At 36.6% G+C, this 13,785-nt stretch overlaps 1 protein-coding gene across 4 annotated transcripts in view; it reads left to right on the forward strand.

Annotated features, from left to right (window-relative positions):
• The window catches only part of PREPL (prolyl endopeptidase like), a 54,131-nt gene that overhangs the window by 17,084 nt on the left and 23,262 nt on the right, over positions 1-13,785 (forward strand). For 3 of the 4 annotated variants that reach the window (XM_060026694.1, XM_060026696.1, XM_060026698.1), the window contains 3 exons: positions 11,221-11,343; positions 12,589-12,655; positions 13,234-13,440. In XM_060026694.1, coding sequence (XP_059882677.1) covers positions 11,221-11,343; positions 12,589-12,655; positions 13,234-13,440 — 397 coding nt within the window. The remainder of the gene's footprint in view (positions 1-11,220; positions 11,344-12,588; positions 12,656-13,233; positions 13,441-13,785) is intronic. The other variant, XM_060026695.1, reaches the window with a different exon arrangement.

Below are 13,785 nucleotides of genomic sequence, written 5' to 3' on the forward strand. Positions count from 1 at the left end.
TCCATGTTGCTACAAATGGCACTATTTCATTCTTTTTAATGGCTGAATAATATTCCAATGTATATATGTACCACATCTTCTTTATCCATTCCTCTGTCGATGGGCATTAAGGTTGCTTCCATTCTTGGCTATTGTAAACAGCACTGCAATGAACATTGGGGTGCATGCATCCTTTCAAACCATGGTTTTCTCCAGATATATGCCCAGGAGTGGGATTGCTTGATCATATGGTAGCTCTATTTTTAGTTTTTTTAAGGAACCTCCATATTGTTCTCCATTGTGGCTGTACCAATTTACATTCCCACCAACAGTGTAGGAGGGTTCCCTTTTCTTCACACCCTCTCCAGCATTTATTGTTTGTAGACATTTTTTTTTTTTTTTTTTTTTTTTACGGTATGCAGGCCTCTCACTGTTGTGGCTTCTCCCATTGCGGAGCACAGGCTCCGGACGCACAGGCTCAGCGGCCATGGCTCATGGGCCTAGCCGCTCCGCAGCATGTGGGATCTTCCCAGACTGGGACATGAACCCATGTCCCCTGCATCGGCAGGCGGACTCTCAACCACTGCGCCACTAGGGAAGCCCTGTAGACTTTTGATGATGACCATTCTGACTGGTGTGAGGTGATATCTCATTGTAGTTTTGGTGTGCATTTCTCTAATAATTAGTGATGTTGAGCATCTTTTCATGTGCCTCTTGGCCACCTGTATGTCTTTGGAGAAATGTCTATTTAGGTCTTCTGCCCATTTTTTGATTGGGTTGTTTGTTTTTTTGATATTGAGCCACATGAGCTGTTTGTAAGTTTGGAGATTAATCCCTTGTTGATCGCATCTTTGCAAATATTTTCTCCCATTCTGTGGGTTGTCTTTTCGTTTTGTTTATGGTTTCCTTTGCTGTGCAAAAGCTTTTGAGTTTAATTAGGTCCCATTTGTTTATTTTTGTTTTTATTTCCATTACTCTAGGAGATGGATTGAAAAAGATATTGCTGCGATTTATGTCAAAGGGTGTTCTGCCTATGTTTTCCTCTAAGAGTTTTATAGTATCTGCTGTTACATTTAGGTCTTTAATCCATTTTGAGTTTATTATTATGTATGGTGTTAAAGAATGTTCTAATCTCATTCTTTTACATGTAGCTGTCCAGTATTCCCAGCACTATTTATTGAAGAGACTGTCTTTTCTCCATTGTGTAGTCTTTCCTCCTTTGTTGTAGATTAGTTCACCATCGGTGCATGGGTTTATCTCTGGGCTTTCTATCCTGTTCCATTGATCTATATTTCTGTTTTTGTGCCAGTACCATACTGTCTTGATTACCGTAGCTCTGCAGTATAATTTGAAGTCAGGAAGCCTGATTCCTCCAGCTCTGTTTTTCTTTCTCAAGATTGCTTTGGCTATTCAGGGTCTTTTGTGTCTCCATACAAATTTTAAAATTATTTCTTCTAGTTCTGTGCAAAATACCGTTGGTAATTTGATAGGGATTGCATTGAATCTGTAGATTGCCTTGGTAGTATAGTCATTTTGACAGTATTGATTCTTACAATCTAAGAACATGGTGTGTCTTTCCATCTGTGTCATCTTCGATTTCTTTCATCAGTGTCCTATAGTTATGTGGTTATAGATCTTTTGTCTCCTTAGGTAGGTTTATTCCTATATATTATTTTTGATGCAAGAGTAAATGGGATTGTTTCTTTAATTTCTCTTTCTGATCCTTTGTTGTTACTGCATAGAAATGCAGTAGATTTCTAGGTATTAATTTTGTATCCTGCAACTTTACTGAATTCATTGATGAGCTCTAGTAGTTTTCTGGTAGCTTATTCAGAATTTTCTATGGATAGCATCATGTCATCTGCAACAGTGACAGTTTTACTTCTTCTTTTCTGATTTGGATTCCTTGTATTTCTTTTTCTTCTCTGATTGCCATGCCTAGGACTTCCAAAACTGTGTTGAATGAAAGTGACAAGAGTGGACATCTTTGTCTTGTTCCTGATCTTCGAGGAAATACTTTCAGCTTTTCCCCACTGAGTTTGATATTAGCTATAGTTTTGACATATATGGCCTTTATTATGTTGAAGTATGTTCTCTCTATACCCACTTTCTGGAGACTTATCATCATAAATGGGTGTTGAATTTTGTCAAAAGCTTTTTCTATTGAGATGATCATATGTTTTTTATTCTTTAATTTGTTGATGGTGGTGTGTCATACTGATTGTTTTGTGGATATTGAAAAATCCTTGCATCCCTGGGATAAACCCCACTTTTTCATGGTGTATGATCCTTTTAATATATCGTTGGATTCAGTTTGCAAATATTTTGTTGAAGATTTTAGCATCTATCTTAATCAGTGATACTGGCCTGTAATTTTCTTTTTTTGTGTTATCTTTGTCTGATTTTGGTATTAGGGTGATGGTGGCCTCGTAGAATGAGTTTGGGAGTGTTCCTTCCTCTGCAGTTTTTTGGAAGAGTTTCAGAAGGATAGGTGTTAACTCTTCTCTAAATGTTTGATAGAATTCACCTGTGAAGCCATCTGGTCCTGGACTTTTGTTAGTTGGGAGTTTTTTAATCACAGATTTCAATTTCACTACTTGTGATTGGTCTGTTCATATTTTCCATTCTTCCTGGGTCAGTCTTGGGAGATTGTACCTTTCTAAGAATTTGTCCATTTCTTCTAGGTTGTCCATTTTATTGGCATATAGTTGCTTGTAGTAGTCTCTTATGATCCCTTGTATTTCTGTGGTGTCCATTGTAACTTCTCCTTTTTCATTTCTAATTTTATTGATTTGAGCCCTCTATCTTTTTTTCTTGAGGAGTCTGGTTAAAGGTTTATCAATTTTGTTTATCTTTTCATAGAACTAGCTTTTAGTTTCATTGATCTTTTCTGTTGTTTTCTTTGTCTCTATTTCATTTATTTATTCTCTGATCTTTATGATTTCTTTTACTAACTTTGAGTTTTGTTTGTTCTTCTTTCTCTATTTGCTTTAGGTGTGAGGTTAGGTTGTTTGAGATTTTCTTGTTTCCTGAGGTAAGATTTTATTGCTATCAACTTCTCTCTTAAGACTGCTTTTGTTGCGTCCCATAGGTTTTGGATTGGCATGCTTTTGTTTTTATTTGTCTCTAGGTATTTTTTGATTTCCTCTTTGATTTCTTCAGTGATCCATTAGTTGTTTAGTAGCATATTGTTTAGTCTCCACGTGTTTGTGTTTTTTACAGTTTTTTGTTTTGTTTTGTTTTACAGTTTTCTTTTCCTAGCATTGTAGTTGGAAAAGATTCTTGGTACAATTTCAGTTTTCTTAAATTACCAAGGTTCACTTTGTGGCCCACCGTGTGATCAGTCCTGGAGAGTGTTCCATGGGTACTGGAGAAGAATGTGTATTCTGCTGCTTTTGGATGGAATGCTCTGTAAATATCAATTAAGTTCATCTGGTCTAATGTGTCATTTAAGGCCTGTGTCTCCTTATTGATTTTCTGTCTGGATCATCTGTCCATTGATGAAAGTGGGGTGTTAAAGTCCCCCACTATTGTGTTACTGTTGATTTCCTCTTTTACAGCTGTTAGCAGTTGCCTTATTTATTGAGGTGCTCCTATGTTGGGTGCATGTATATTTATAATTGGTATATCTTTTTCTTGGATTGATCCCTTGATCATTATGTAGTATCCTTCCTTGTCTCTTGTAACATTCTTTATTTTAAAGTCTATTTAGTCTGATATGAGTATTACTACTCCAGCATTCTTTTATTTCCATTTGCATGGGATAGCTTTTTCCATCTCCTCACTTTCAGTCCCTAGATCTGTGTCCCTAGATCTGAAGTGGATCTGAAGTGGATCTCTTGTAGACAGCATATAGATGGGTCTTATTCTTGTATCCATTTAGCCAGTCTTTGTCTTTTGTTGGATCATTTAATCCATTTACATTTAAAGTAATTATCGACATGTATGTTCTTATTGCCATTTTGTTAATTGTTTTGGATTTGTTTTTGTAGGTCTTTTTTCGACCCTTCCTCTTTTGTTCTCTTGTGATTTGATGACTAACTTTACTGTTGTGTTTGGATTCCTTTTTCTTTTTTGTGGTATATCTATTGTAGATTTTCAGTTTGCAGTTACCATGAGGTTTTGATGTAGCAGTCTATATGTAAACTAGATTGTTTTAAGTTGCTGGTCTTTTAATTTCAAATCCATTTCCAATATTCTGCATTTGTACTCTCCTCACGATTGCTGGTTTTGATATCATATTTGTATGTGGATCATTTCCTACCTTTACTGTATGTTTGCCTTTACCAGTGAGCTTTTCCATTCTTAATTTTCTTGTTTCTAGTTGTAACCTTTTCTTTTCCACCTTGAGAAGTTCCTTTAGCATTTGTTGCAAAGCTGGTCTGGTGGTGCCAAATTCTCTTAGCTTTTGCTTGTCTATAAAGCTTTTGATTTCTCCATTGAATCTGAATGAGAGCCTTGCTGATTAGAGCATTCTTGGTTGTAGGTTCTTCCCTTTCATCACTTTAAATATATCCTCCACTCCCTTCTGGCTTGCAGAGTGTCTGCTAAGAAATCAGCTGATAACCTTATGAGAATTCTCTTGTATGTTATTTGTTGCTCTTCCCTGTTGCTTTTATTATTTTTTCTTTGTCTTTATTTTTGTCAGTTTGATTACTATGTGTCTCGGCATGTTCCTCCTTCGGTTTATCTTGCCTGGGACTCTCTGTGCTTCTTGGACTTGAGTGACTGTTTCCTTTCCCACGTTAGGGAAGTTTTCAGCTATTATCTCTTCAGATATTTTCTCAGGTCCCTTCTCTCTGTCTTGTTCTTCTGGGATCCCTATAATGTGAATGTTGGTGCCTTTAATGTTGTCTCAGAGGTCTCTTAGACTGTCCTCATTTCTTTTCATTCTTTTTTCTTTATTCTGTTCCATAGCAGTGATTTCCACCATTCTGTCTTCCAGCTCACTTATCTGTTCTTCTGCCTCAGTTATTCTGCAATTGATTCCTTCAAGTGTATTTTTCATTTCAGTTATTTTATTGTTCATCTCTGTTTGTTTGTTCTTTAGTTCTTCTCTTTGTTAAACATTTCTTGTATATTCTGAGTCTGTGCCTTTTCCAAGATCTTGGATCATCTTTACTATCATTACTCTGAACTCTTTTTCAGGTAGATTGCCTATCTCCACTTCACTTAGATGTTCTTCTGCGGTTTTATCTTGTTCCTTCATTTGGAACATATTCCTCTGCCATGTCATTTTGTCTAACTTTCTGTGATTATGGTTTCTGTTCCACAGGCTACAGGATTGTAGTTCTTCTTGTTTCTGCTGTCTGCCTGCTGGTGGATGAGCCTAAGAGGCTTGTCCAGCCTTCCTGGTGGGAAGGACTAGTTCCTGCCCATTGGTGGGTGGGGCTGGGTCTTGTCCCTCTGGTGGGCAGGGCCATGTCAAGGGGTATGTTTAGCCGGAAGCTCTGTGCTCAGGAACACTTTAAGCAGCCTGTCTGCTGATGTGTTCCTGCCCTGTTGGTTGTTTGACCTGACATATGCCAGCACTGGAGCCTACAGGCTGTTGGGTGGGGCCAGGTCTTGGTGAGAAAATTGCAGCCACCAGTAGGGCTCACGCCAATGAGTACTCCCCAGAACTACTGCTGCCGGTGTCTTTGTCCCCACAGTGAGCCACAGCCACCCCCTGCCTCCACAGAAAACCCTCCAATACCAGCCAGTAGGTCTGGCCCAGGCTCTTTTGAGGTCATTTATTTTTTCCCTTGGTCCTGGTGCACATGAGACTTTGTGTGCACCCTCCAAGAGTGCAGTTTCTGTTTCCCCTAGTCTTGTGGAATTCCTGCTATCAAAACCTGCTGGCCTTCAAAGCCAGATTCTCTGGGAGCTCCTCCTCCCTTTGCCAGACGCCCAGGCTGGTGAGCCTGATGTGGGGCTCAGAACTTTTGCCCCTGTGGGAGAACTTTTGTGGTATGATTATTTTCCAGTTTGTGGGTCATCTACCCGTCGGGTATGGTATTTGATTTATCATGATTGCCCCCCTCCTACTATCTCGTTGTGGCTTCTTTGTCTTTGGATGTAGGATATCTTTTTTTTGGTAGGTTCCAGGAATTTTTTGTCAGTGTTGTTCAGCAGTTAGTTGTGATTTGGGTGTTTTCATAAGAAGAGGTGAGCTCACATCTTTCTACTCTGCCATCTTGTCTCTCCCCCCCATAATATCTCTGGCCATCAGTGACCTTGACAAGAGCAGTCAGTGGAATGAGAAGGGCAAAACTTACTGGGCTCAAGGAGACAAATTAGAAGCAGGGAGCATTGGAAACAATTAGTTTCCTTCATTTAACAGTCACTTTTTGAATAAGAAAATAAGCAGCAAATATAACTAGATATTTTAAATGAATATAATTAAGAGCCTTGAAAAGAGTTTCACAGATGATTAGTATGGTTTTGTGTAAAAAAAGAGAGATCATTTATTAAGTCAAGGAAGTTCCTCTATTCCTAATTTAAGGCTTTTATCATTTTTTAAGTGCATTATTTTCTGGTTTTTTCTGCATTAATGGAAATGGACCTAAGATTTATTTCCTTTATTCGTGATTGATGGATTTTTCTAACATTGAACCATCCTTTCATTCTTAAGGTAAATCTTACTTGGTCACATAGGATTTTATTGTTACTATTATTGTTTTTATTTTGTGCTTTTTAAAAATACATTGATTTATGAATTTTAGAGTTTTTTCAATCCATATTTTACAGTAAGATTGGTTTTTAATTGTCTAATGTCACTGTCTAGTTTTAGTGTCAGGGTTATATTAGCGTGATAAATAAGTTGAGTAGTTTTAAATAGTTGGCATTTTTTTTCTTAAATAGTTGACATATGAGATTATCTTTTCCTTGAGGATTAGAGAAAGCTACCTTTGAAAGTATCTGGGTTTTGTGTCTCTTTTAAGAAGGGAACACTTAGTTATCAATTTCTTTGATATTTATTAGCTTATACAGCTTTTCTTTTTTTTTAGTTGGTTTTGGTAATTTATTTTCTTCAATATTATCCATTCTGTCATGTTTTCAAATATATTAGCATAAAGAATGTTATTTTAAGTTTTAATAATCTTTACTATATCTATAATTATGCCATTTTTTTCACTCGTAATGTTTTATCATTTTCTTAATCAGTTTTGCTATACATGTCTTTCTTAGTACTTTTTTTTTTTTTTTTTTTTTTTTTTTTGCGATTCACGGGCCTCTCACTGTTGTGGCCTCTCCTGTTGCGGAGCACAGGCTCCAGACGCACAGGCTCAGCAGCCATGGCTCACAGGCCCAGCCGCTCCGCAGCATGTGGGATCCTCCCGGACCGGGGCACGAACCCACGTCCCCTGCATCAGCAGGCGGACTCTTCAACCACTGTGCCACCAGGGAAGCCCCTTCGTACATTTTTTAAAAGAACCAACTTTTTTATTTTGTTGATCTTCTCGTTAGTTACTGTATCAACTTAATTGAAACAAATTAATTTTATTTCCTTTCTTCTAGTTCCTTTAGGTTTACTCTTCTCTTTTTTCTGTCTTAAATTGAAATGTCTCATATTAACATTATTTCAGGAAGACACATAATCTCAGCTTGTCCCATTATTAATGGTGCTAAGCTTGACAATTTCAGTTAAGGTGATAACTGCTAGTTCTCTCCATTGTTAACAGGCCATTATTCCCTTTGCAGTTACTAAGTAGACTTAAGGTAATACTTTGTGCAAATATTTTATTACCTGACATCATTTCATCTAATGAGTTTAATAACCAAGGATGATCTTTACCCTAATCATTTGTTTCACTGGGGGTTGCTAATGATTTTCTATTTCTGTTATTCTTTCTACATTTATTAGGTGGGAGTATTCTGTTAAGAAGAGTTTCCCCCTATTTTTGTACCCTCTTTTTATTTTTTTTATTTTAGTTAGGTGTCTGTTTTGTTTTTTGCTTCTTTTTAAATTGTTGTTTTTATTTTTTTCAGTTTATTATAATCAATTACAGTCATTATTGTTTTTGATGCTCAAACTGTCCCAGATGTGGCTAGTAGGAAACCCTTTAAACTGGCCTTTGTGTTCTTTTGACACATCTCCATGAACCTTTGAACACTTCTTGCTTTCTGACACAAATGACCTAAGCCTACTTTTTACTTTCCCTGCCCCAGACTTGGAATGAGCCTTTAATTAATGGCACCATCTTGACTAAAAGCTGCCCACTGTTCTTCTGTTGTGCTATTTTCTGTTTTTAGAGTTCATTATTATTTGCTGTAATAAAGTTTACAGAGACTTTCCTGGCAGTCCAGTGGTTGACTCCATGCCTCCACTGTAGGGGGCACAGGTTTGATCCCTGGTTGGGGAACTAAGATCCTGCATGCCACGTAGTGTAGCCAAAAAATAAATTAATAAAATGTGAAATTTACATATTCCCTTCTCTTGTCTTACGAGTTTCAGTTGTAAAATGGTTTTGTGGTGGGCCACCCAGAAGGTGGGAAGGAATGCTTCTTTTTTCCACTAATTGAGTGATACTGTACATGTAACTTTCTTAAAATTTAAAGCTCTCCTCACCTCAGCTCCTTTAGGTAGTATATTCCCTTAAAACCAATAGACTATTCATGTATTAAGACAGTGTTCCCCAATCTTTTTGGCACCAGGGACCAGTTTTGTGGAAGACAGTTTTTGCATGGACGGGGGATGGGGGGATGGTTCAGGTGCTAATGCTCGCCTGTCGCTCACCTCCGGCTGTGTGGCCCACTTCCTAGCAGGCCACAGACAGGTACCAGTTCGCAGCCCAGAGGTTGGGAACCCCTGCATTAAGATACTTGGCTAAAATGGATAGGTTTAGCTGCATACCCTGATGGTAATGCTAGCTGGCATTGAAATGAAAGCTTAAAACACCCAGTGGGTATTCTTGGCGACAGAACTTAAACCAAAACCAATTTGGAGTACTTTATGATTATTATATAGAATCTCAGTTTCCCTGGAAGTAATTCCTTTTGAGGAATTACTTACAAAACTCTCGAATTCTACTTCCATTTTATTAAGGCAATTAAAAATCCTATTGCTTTCAGGGTTATTTTGGTTCACGTAAGCTCAGTTTATTTGGATTTGTGACACAGAAAAAGGTTAATCAAGAGTGTAAAATAAGTTTAGGAGGATAGATATTGGGCCCAGCCCTGTTGCCTTAGCCTGGCATTGGCCATGGCTCTCAATAAGAATGGGTGTTTAAAAGTGGCAGAGCCGGGCTTCCCTGGTGGCGCAGTGGTTGAGAGTCCGCCTGCCAATGCAGGAGACACGGGTTCGTGCCCCGGTCCGGGAAGATCCCACATGCCGCGGAACGGCTAGGCCCATGAGCCATGGCCACTGAGCCTGCGTGTCCGGAGCCTGTGCTCCGCAACGGGAGAGGCCACAACGGTGAGAGGCCCACGTACCACAGAGCCCAGCTCCTCACCTACAATGTGCTAGGAGCTGCAAGGTAGTAGAAAGAGATACTCTCTTCATAGCCATCCTGACTGTACTTCAAAAGTTCTAATAGGAATTAACAGAATAGATAAGCATATATCTGGATATGAAAAGGTAGCTTCTACCACTAAGTTCTAGTTTCAAGATAGATTTCTAGCGATCTTTTGATTTGTGCCTTGGTTGATAATAGGAAATTATTGGTATAGATACTTTGCCTCACTAAAGGTTAACACTAGATTTTGTAGAAATACTAAAAAAAAAAATGAGCCTTTAGAATTTGAATTTCAAATCATTAATCATATTAATTTTATTATTGAAGTAGAGACTGAATGATTTAGACTACTGTAATAGCCATTGTTGGTAATGTGAATCTAGTCCAAATCATAAAGCATCTCAAAAACTCTAAAAAACTTTGTGAATGCTTATTTTTTCATTTAATTTGCTTTGGTGATTTTTCTGTTTTATTCTTGTGTTTAATTTTAGACTGTAAACTCCTTGTGATATAAACTGTATTTATAGCTTACATTCTCTACACTGTTGGTAAAGTATCATGGATACCCTTATGCAATAAATATTTACCAGCTGTTGCAGGTCCTAACCAAAGGCTTAGTGCTCTTTCTGGCACAAATCACTACAGTTGTCATCTTTGGCAGAAAGCTAACATTTAAAATCTTGGCTAGAATTATTTTCCTTAAGCAAGGGAAACCTGTGGAGTGTTGAATTATTCAACCCTTTATTTATTTATTTTTCTTCTTTTTGCGGTACGCGGGCCTCTCACTGTTGTGGCCTCTCCCGTTGCGGAGCACAGGCTCCGGACACGCAGGCTCAGCAGCCATGGCTCACGAGCCTAGCACTCCGTGGCATGTGGGATCTTCCCGGACCGAGGCACGAACCCGTGTCCCCTGCATTGGCAGGCGGACTCTCAACCGCTGCGCCACCAGGGAAGCCCCTCAACCCTTTTATTAATTTGACAACTAAGGTTTTGCCTTATCCAAATTTTAATAATTCATATGATATTTATATGCTCATCAGAGATCAACTTACTTAAGCTGTTAGCTTATTAGATACTCCTAATAAGACACTGAGTGCTTTATTTTAGCTTTCACCTATATCTCTACTTGTTAATTTTCCATTATTTTTCCTTTTTGAAGATGAGTATATATATATTTTTTTAACCTCAAAGAGAAGCTCTGTTTTATAAAGCATTAATTTGCCTTTTGAGCTAATAAACAGTTCTATGCGGAGGATTCCTTATCTCCATGAGAAGAAAAATTATGGCTAATGAAGATATAAAGTACGAAAAACTTTTTGTCATAACTCTTGCTGTGAATAAAATAATAGTGAACATTTATTAATAATGATAATGTCTTCCTCTCCCTTTGACATTTTCCCCTTTTTAAAAGGGACATACTTTATAAAACTCAGTAGACTTTTACTTCTCACACCTGGCTATTAAATATGTAAATGTTCATAGGATTTCCTTTACTGCTTTCTCATAATATTTCTGAAGACTTTCCAGCGCTTCTTAGTACTACTGCATCTTAAGGACTTAGCCATTTGAATTAATAGTATAGTCATCAAGTATCCACCTTACTTGTTTACATTTTTAAATGAAAAAGAGGAAATAATGTATTGAGCTTATGAAACATTTAAGATCTGTGAAATGCATATTATTTCATAGGTATAGACCTAACGTTGTAGTACTTGAATGAAAAGGAAATAAGAATTACCTTTAAAAAGCAAAGGTTTTCTCCCTAGTTGAAATATTATGATCATACTGATAAAACTTTTTCCAGGAATTTTTGCCTATTAAACAAGAAAACAAAAAATCCCTCTCAGAAAACATGGATGCATTTGAAAAAGTGAGAACAAAATTAGAAACACAGCCACAAGAAGAATACGAAATCATCAATGCAGAGGTAGGATATCATATCTTTTTTTTTAAATCTGATATTACCAGTCAGGATACAAATAAAATACCTTGTGATTTATAAACATAATCCCCCATCAAAATTACACTGCTTTTGGCCTTTAAAATATGCTGAAAAACTTAAAGAACAAAGAGTAAGCTGAGTATGGTCCTTTAAATAAATTATAAAGATCAAAGCCAAGATGAATTTCCAAGCATATAATGTTAATTCTGGTTTTTGGAAAAAACCAATTCTGTTTTTAAATTTTTTAAATACTCCCAAGGAGAAGTTCAAATGAAACTAACTCATAATGTTTTATTACTTGAAAATTATTTGATTGTTCTATCTGTACTTTTTTTAATAAAAGAAAATTCACTTTAAATAGTACAATACCATGAAATCCAAGTATTTGCTTGACTGTTTTGTGTTCACCACAGTCATAAATATTCAGTTGAAACAGATTGAACATGCATGTTGAAAATTTTTCAGTAAGATTGGAAAACAGAACCACAGCTTATGAATGAAAATTACATACGTACTAAAATGGAAATAGCAATAGGTTAAGGATGAGGAATTCCAGATTCAGATTATGCCACTAACTAGCAAGTAGTAATTGTCTTAAGTTACCTGAAATCATATCAATCAGTTGCATTTAATATGTAGGAATTAGACAAGAGCATGATTCATATATTGGTAATAGTCTTTCAATCTTAAATTGTCTCTATCTGTCACCCTCACAGAGGGTGAGATGCTTTGTGTAAAATCAGATCAAACCGTGGACAATTGGCAGTGACAGCATATTTTAAAGGAAAGACTCTCAGAAAGTAATTGACTGGGTTTTCAGACTAGTCTAAGTCACAGTTTCCACATCTGCATCATTTTGGATTATCTTAAAGATGCCACTTGATCTCTGTTGTCAGATGTTCCAGAAGTAAAGCTAAAGTGGTTTGTACAGTCATAACTGACGTAGGTTTCGTTAATGCCTTCTCTTTGTTGCCTCTTACATTTATGTATTAGAAACTCCTCCAGTGATTGATTGTAAACATATGAAAACCATATTTTAATCACTATATTGTAAAAAGTGATTCATTTTATATTTTTTATATGTTCATTCATAGACTGCAACACGTTTGCTTATAAAAGATCTCATTTCTTCATTTTGACTAGTCAGATCACTGAACAATTACTTAAATTGGTTTTAAATTATTGAATAAATTGTAATTAAATAAACCATTTGTTTCTTTTCATTGTCAGATTAAACATGGTGGTTTTGTTTATTATCAAGAGGGCTGCTGTTTGGTTCGTTCCAAAGATGAAGAAGGTACAAAACAGTTTTTCCTTTTAAGAAATATCTGATTTTTCAGGTTTCACATTTTTCATTGGAAATTTGGTATTGATTTTTCAAAGGTATAGAAAATATCTGTTTTCAATTTCTGATTTTTTTCTCTTTTTTTAAATGAGTAGTTTTTTAATTTCTGGGTTTACCTAAGATATAATTAACAGCTACATTCAAAAGCTCTGGCAGAGAGAATGGAGGTGGGAACCAGCATTTTTTGAGCATCTACCAAATCCTGGATACTGTGCTAGGCACTATATAGACTATTCAGGGTCACTTAACGTTTTCTTACTTTTCTAGGTTCTATATGGTCTACAAATATTAGACTATAACTATCAAGTAACATCACGTAGGTTGATGCATTGAATAATATTGAATAACGTAGGGTAGTATTAAATACTAATGCCATTTTCTGTACACATCAAACTGCTGTCAGTGTTCAAAGATGCCAAAACGTAGCCTCTTACAGAAGCGGGATGCTAGTTTAAAACATTGAAATACCATTTAAAATTTTTTGAAGTATATTTTGTGGAATTATCTCCTTTATCCTTTTCTTTATGCAGCAGACAATGATAATTATGAAGTTTTGTTCAATTTGGAGGAACTTAAATTAGAGCAACCCTTCATTGATTGTATCAGAGTTGCTCCTGATGAAAAATATGTAGCTGCCAAGATAAGAACTGAAGATTCTGAAGCATCTACCTGTGTAGTTGTGAAGCTCAGTGATCAACCTGTAATGGAAGCTTCTTTCCCAAATGTGTCCAGTTTTGGTAAGCCACCAACCAAAACAGTCTTCTACATTGAAAAGGCAACAGTAAAGAGGATTGTCCACACTTTGCAAACATTTTTACTTGCTCACGTGAGTGAATGAGAGGATGAATGCCTGACCTGTTTATCCCTGTGGACTCCATACCTTCCTCTGTGCCTCTTATTCAGGAGACCTTCCCTTCTTTAGTTAAATATCCAAATTCATGTTCATGTTTTTAAAAGTATTGTAATCGGAGTCCAGGTTGTACAGTATATGTTAATATATCAGTAATTCTTTGCTATTATTTAGAGTACATTTTCACATAAATTGTCTCTTAATATTTTATTCAACTTTAAGCTTGGGTATG

Source organism: Delphinus delphis, chromosome 12 (assembly GCF_949987515.2).
Source record: "Delphinus delphis chromosome 12, mDelDel1.2, whole genome shotgun sequence".
Taxonomy (NCBI): domain Eukaryota; kingdom Metazoa; phylum Chordata; class Mammalia; order Artiodactyla; family Delphinidae; genus Delphinus; species Delphinus delphis.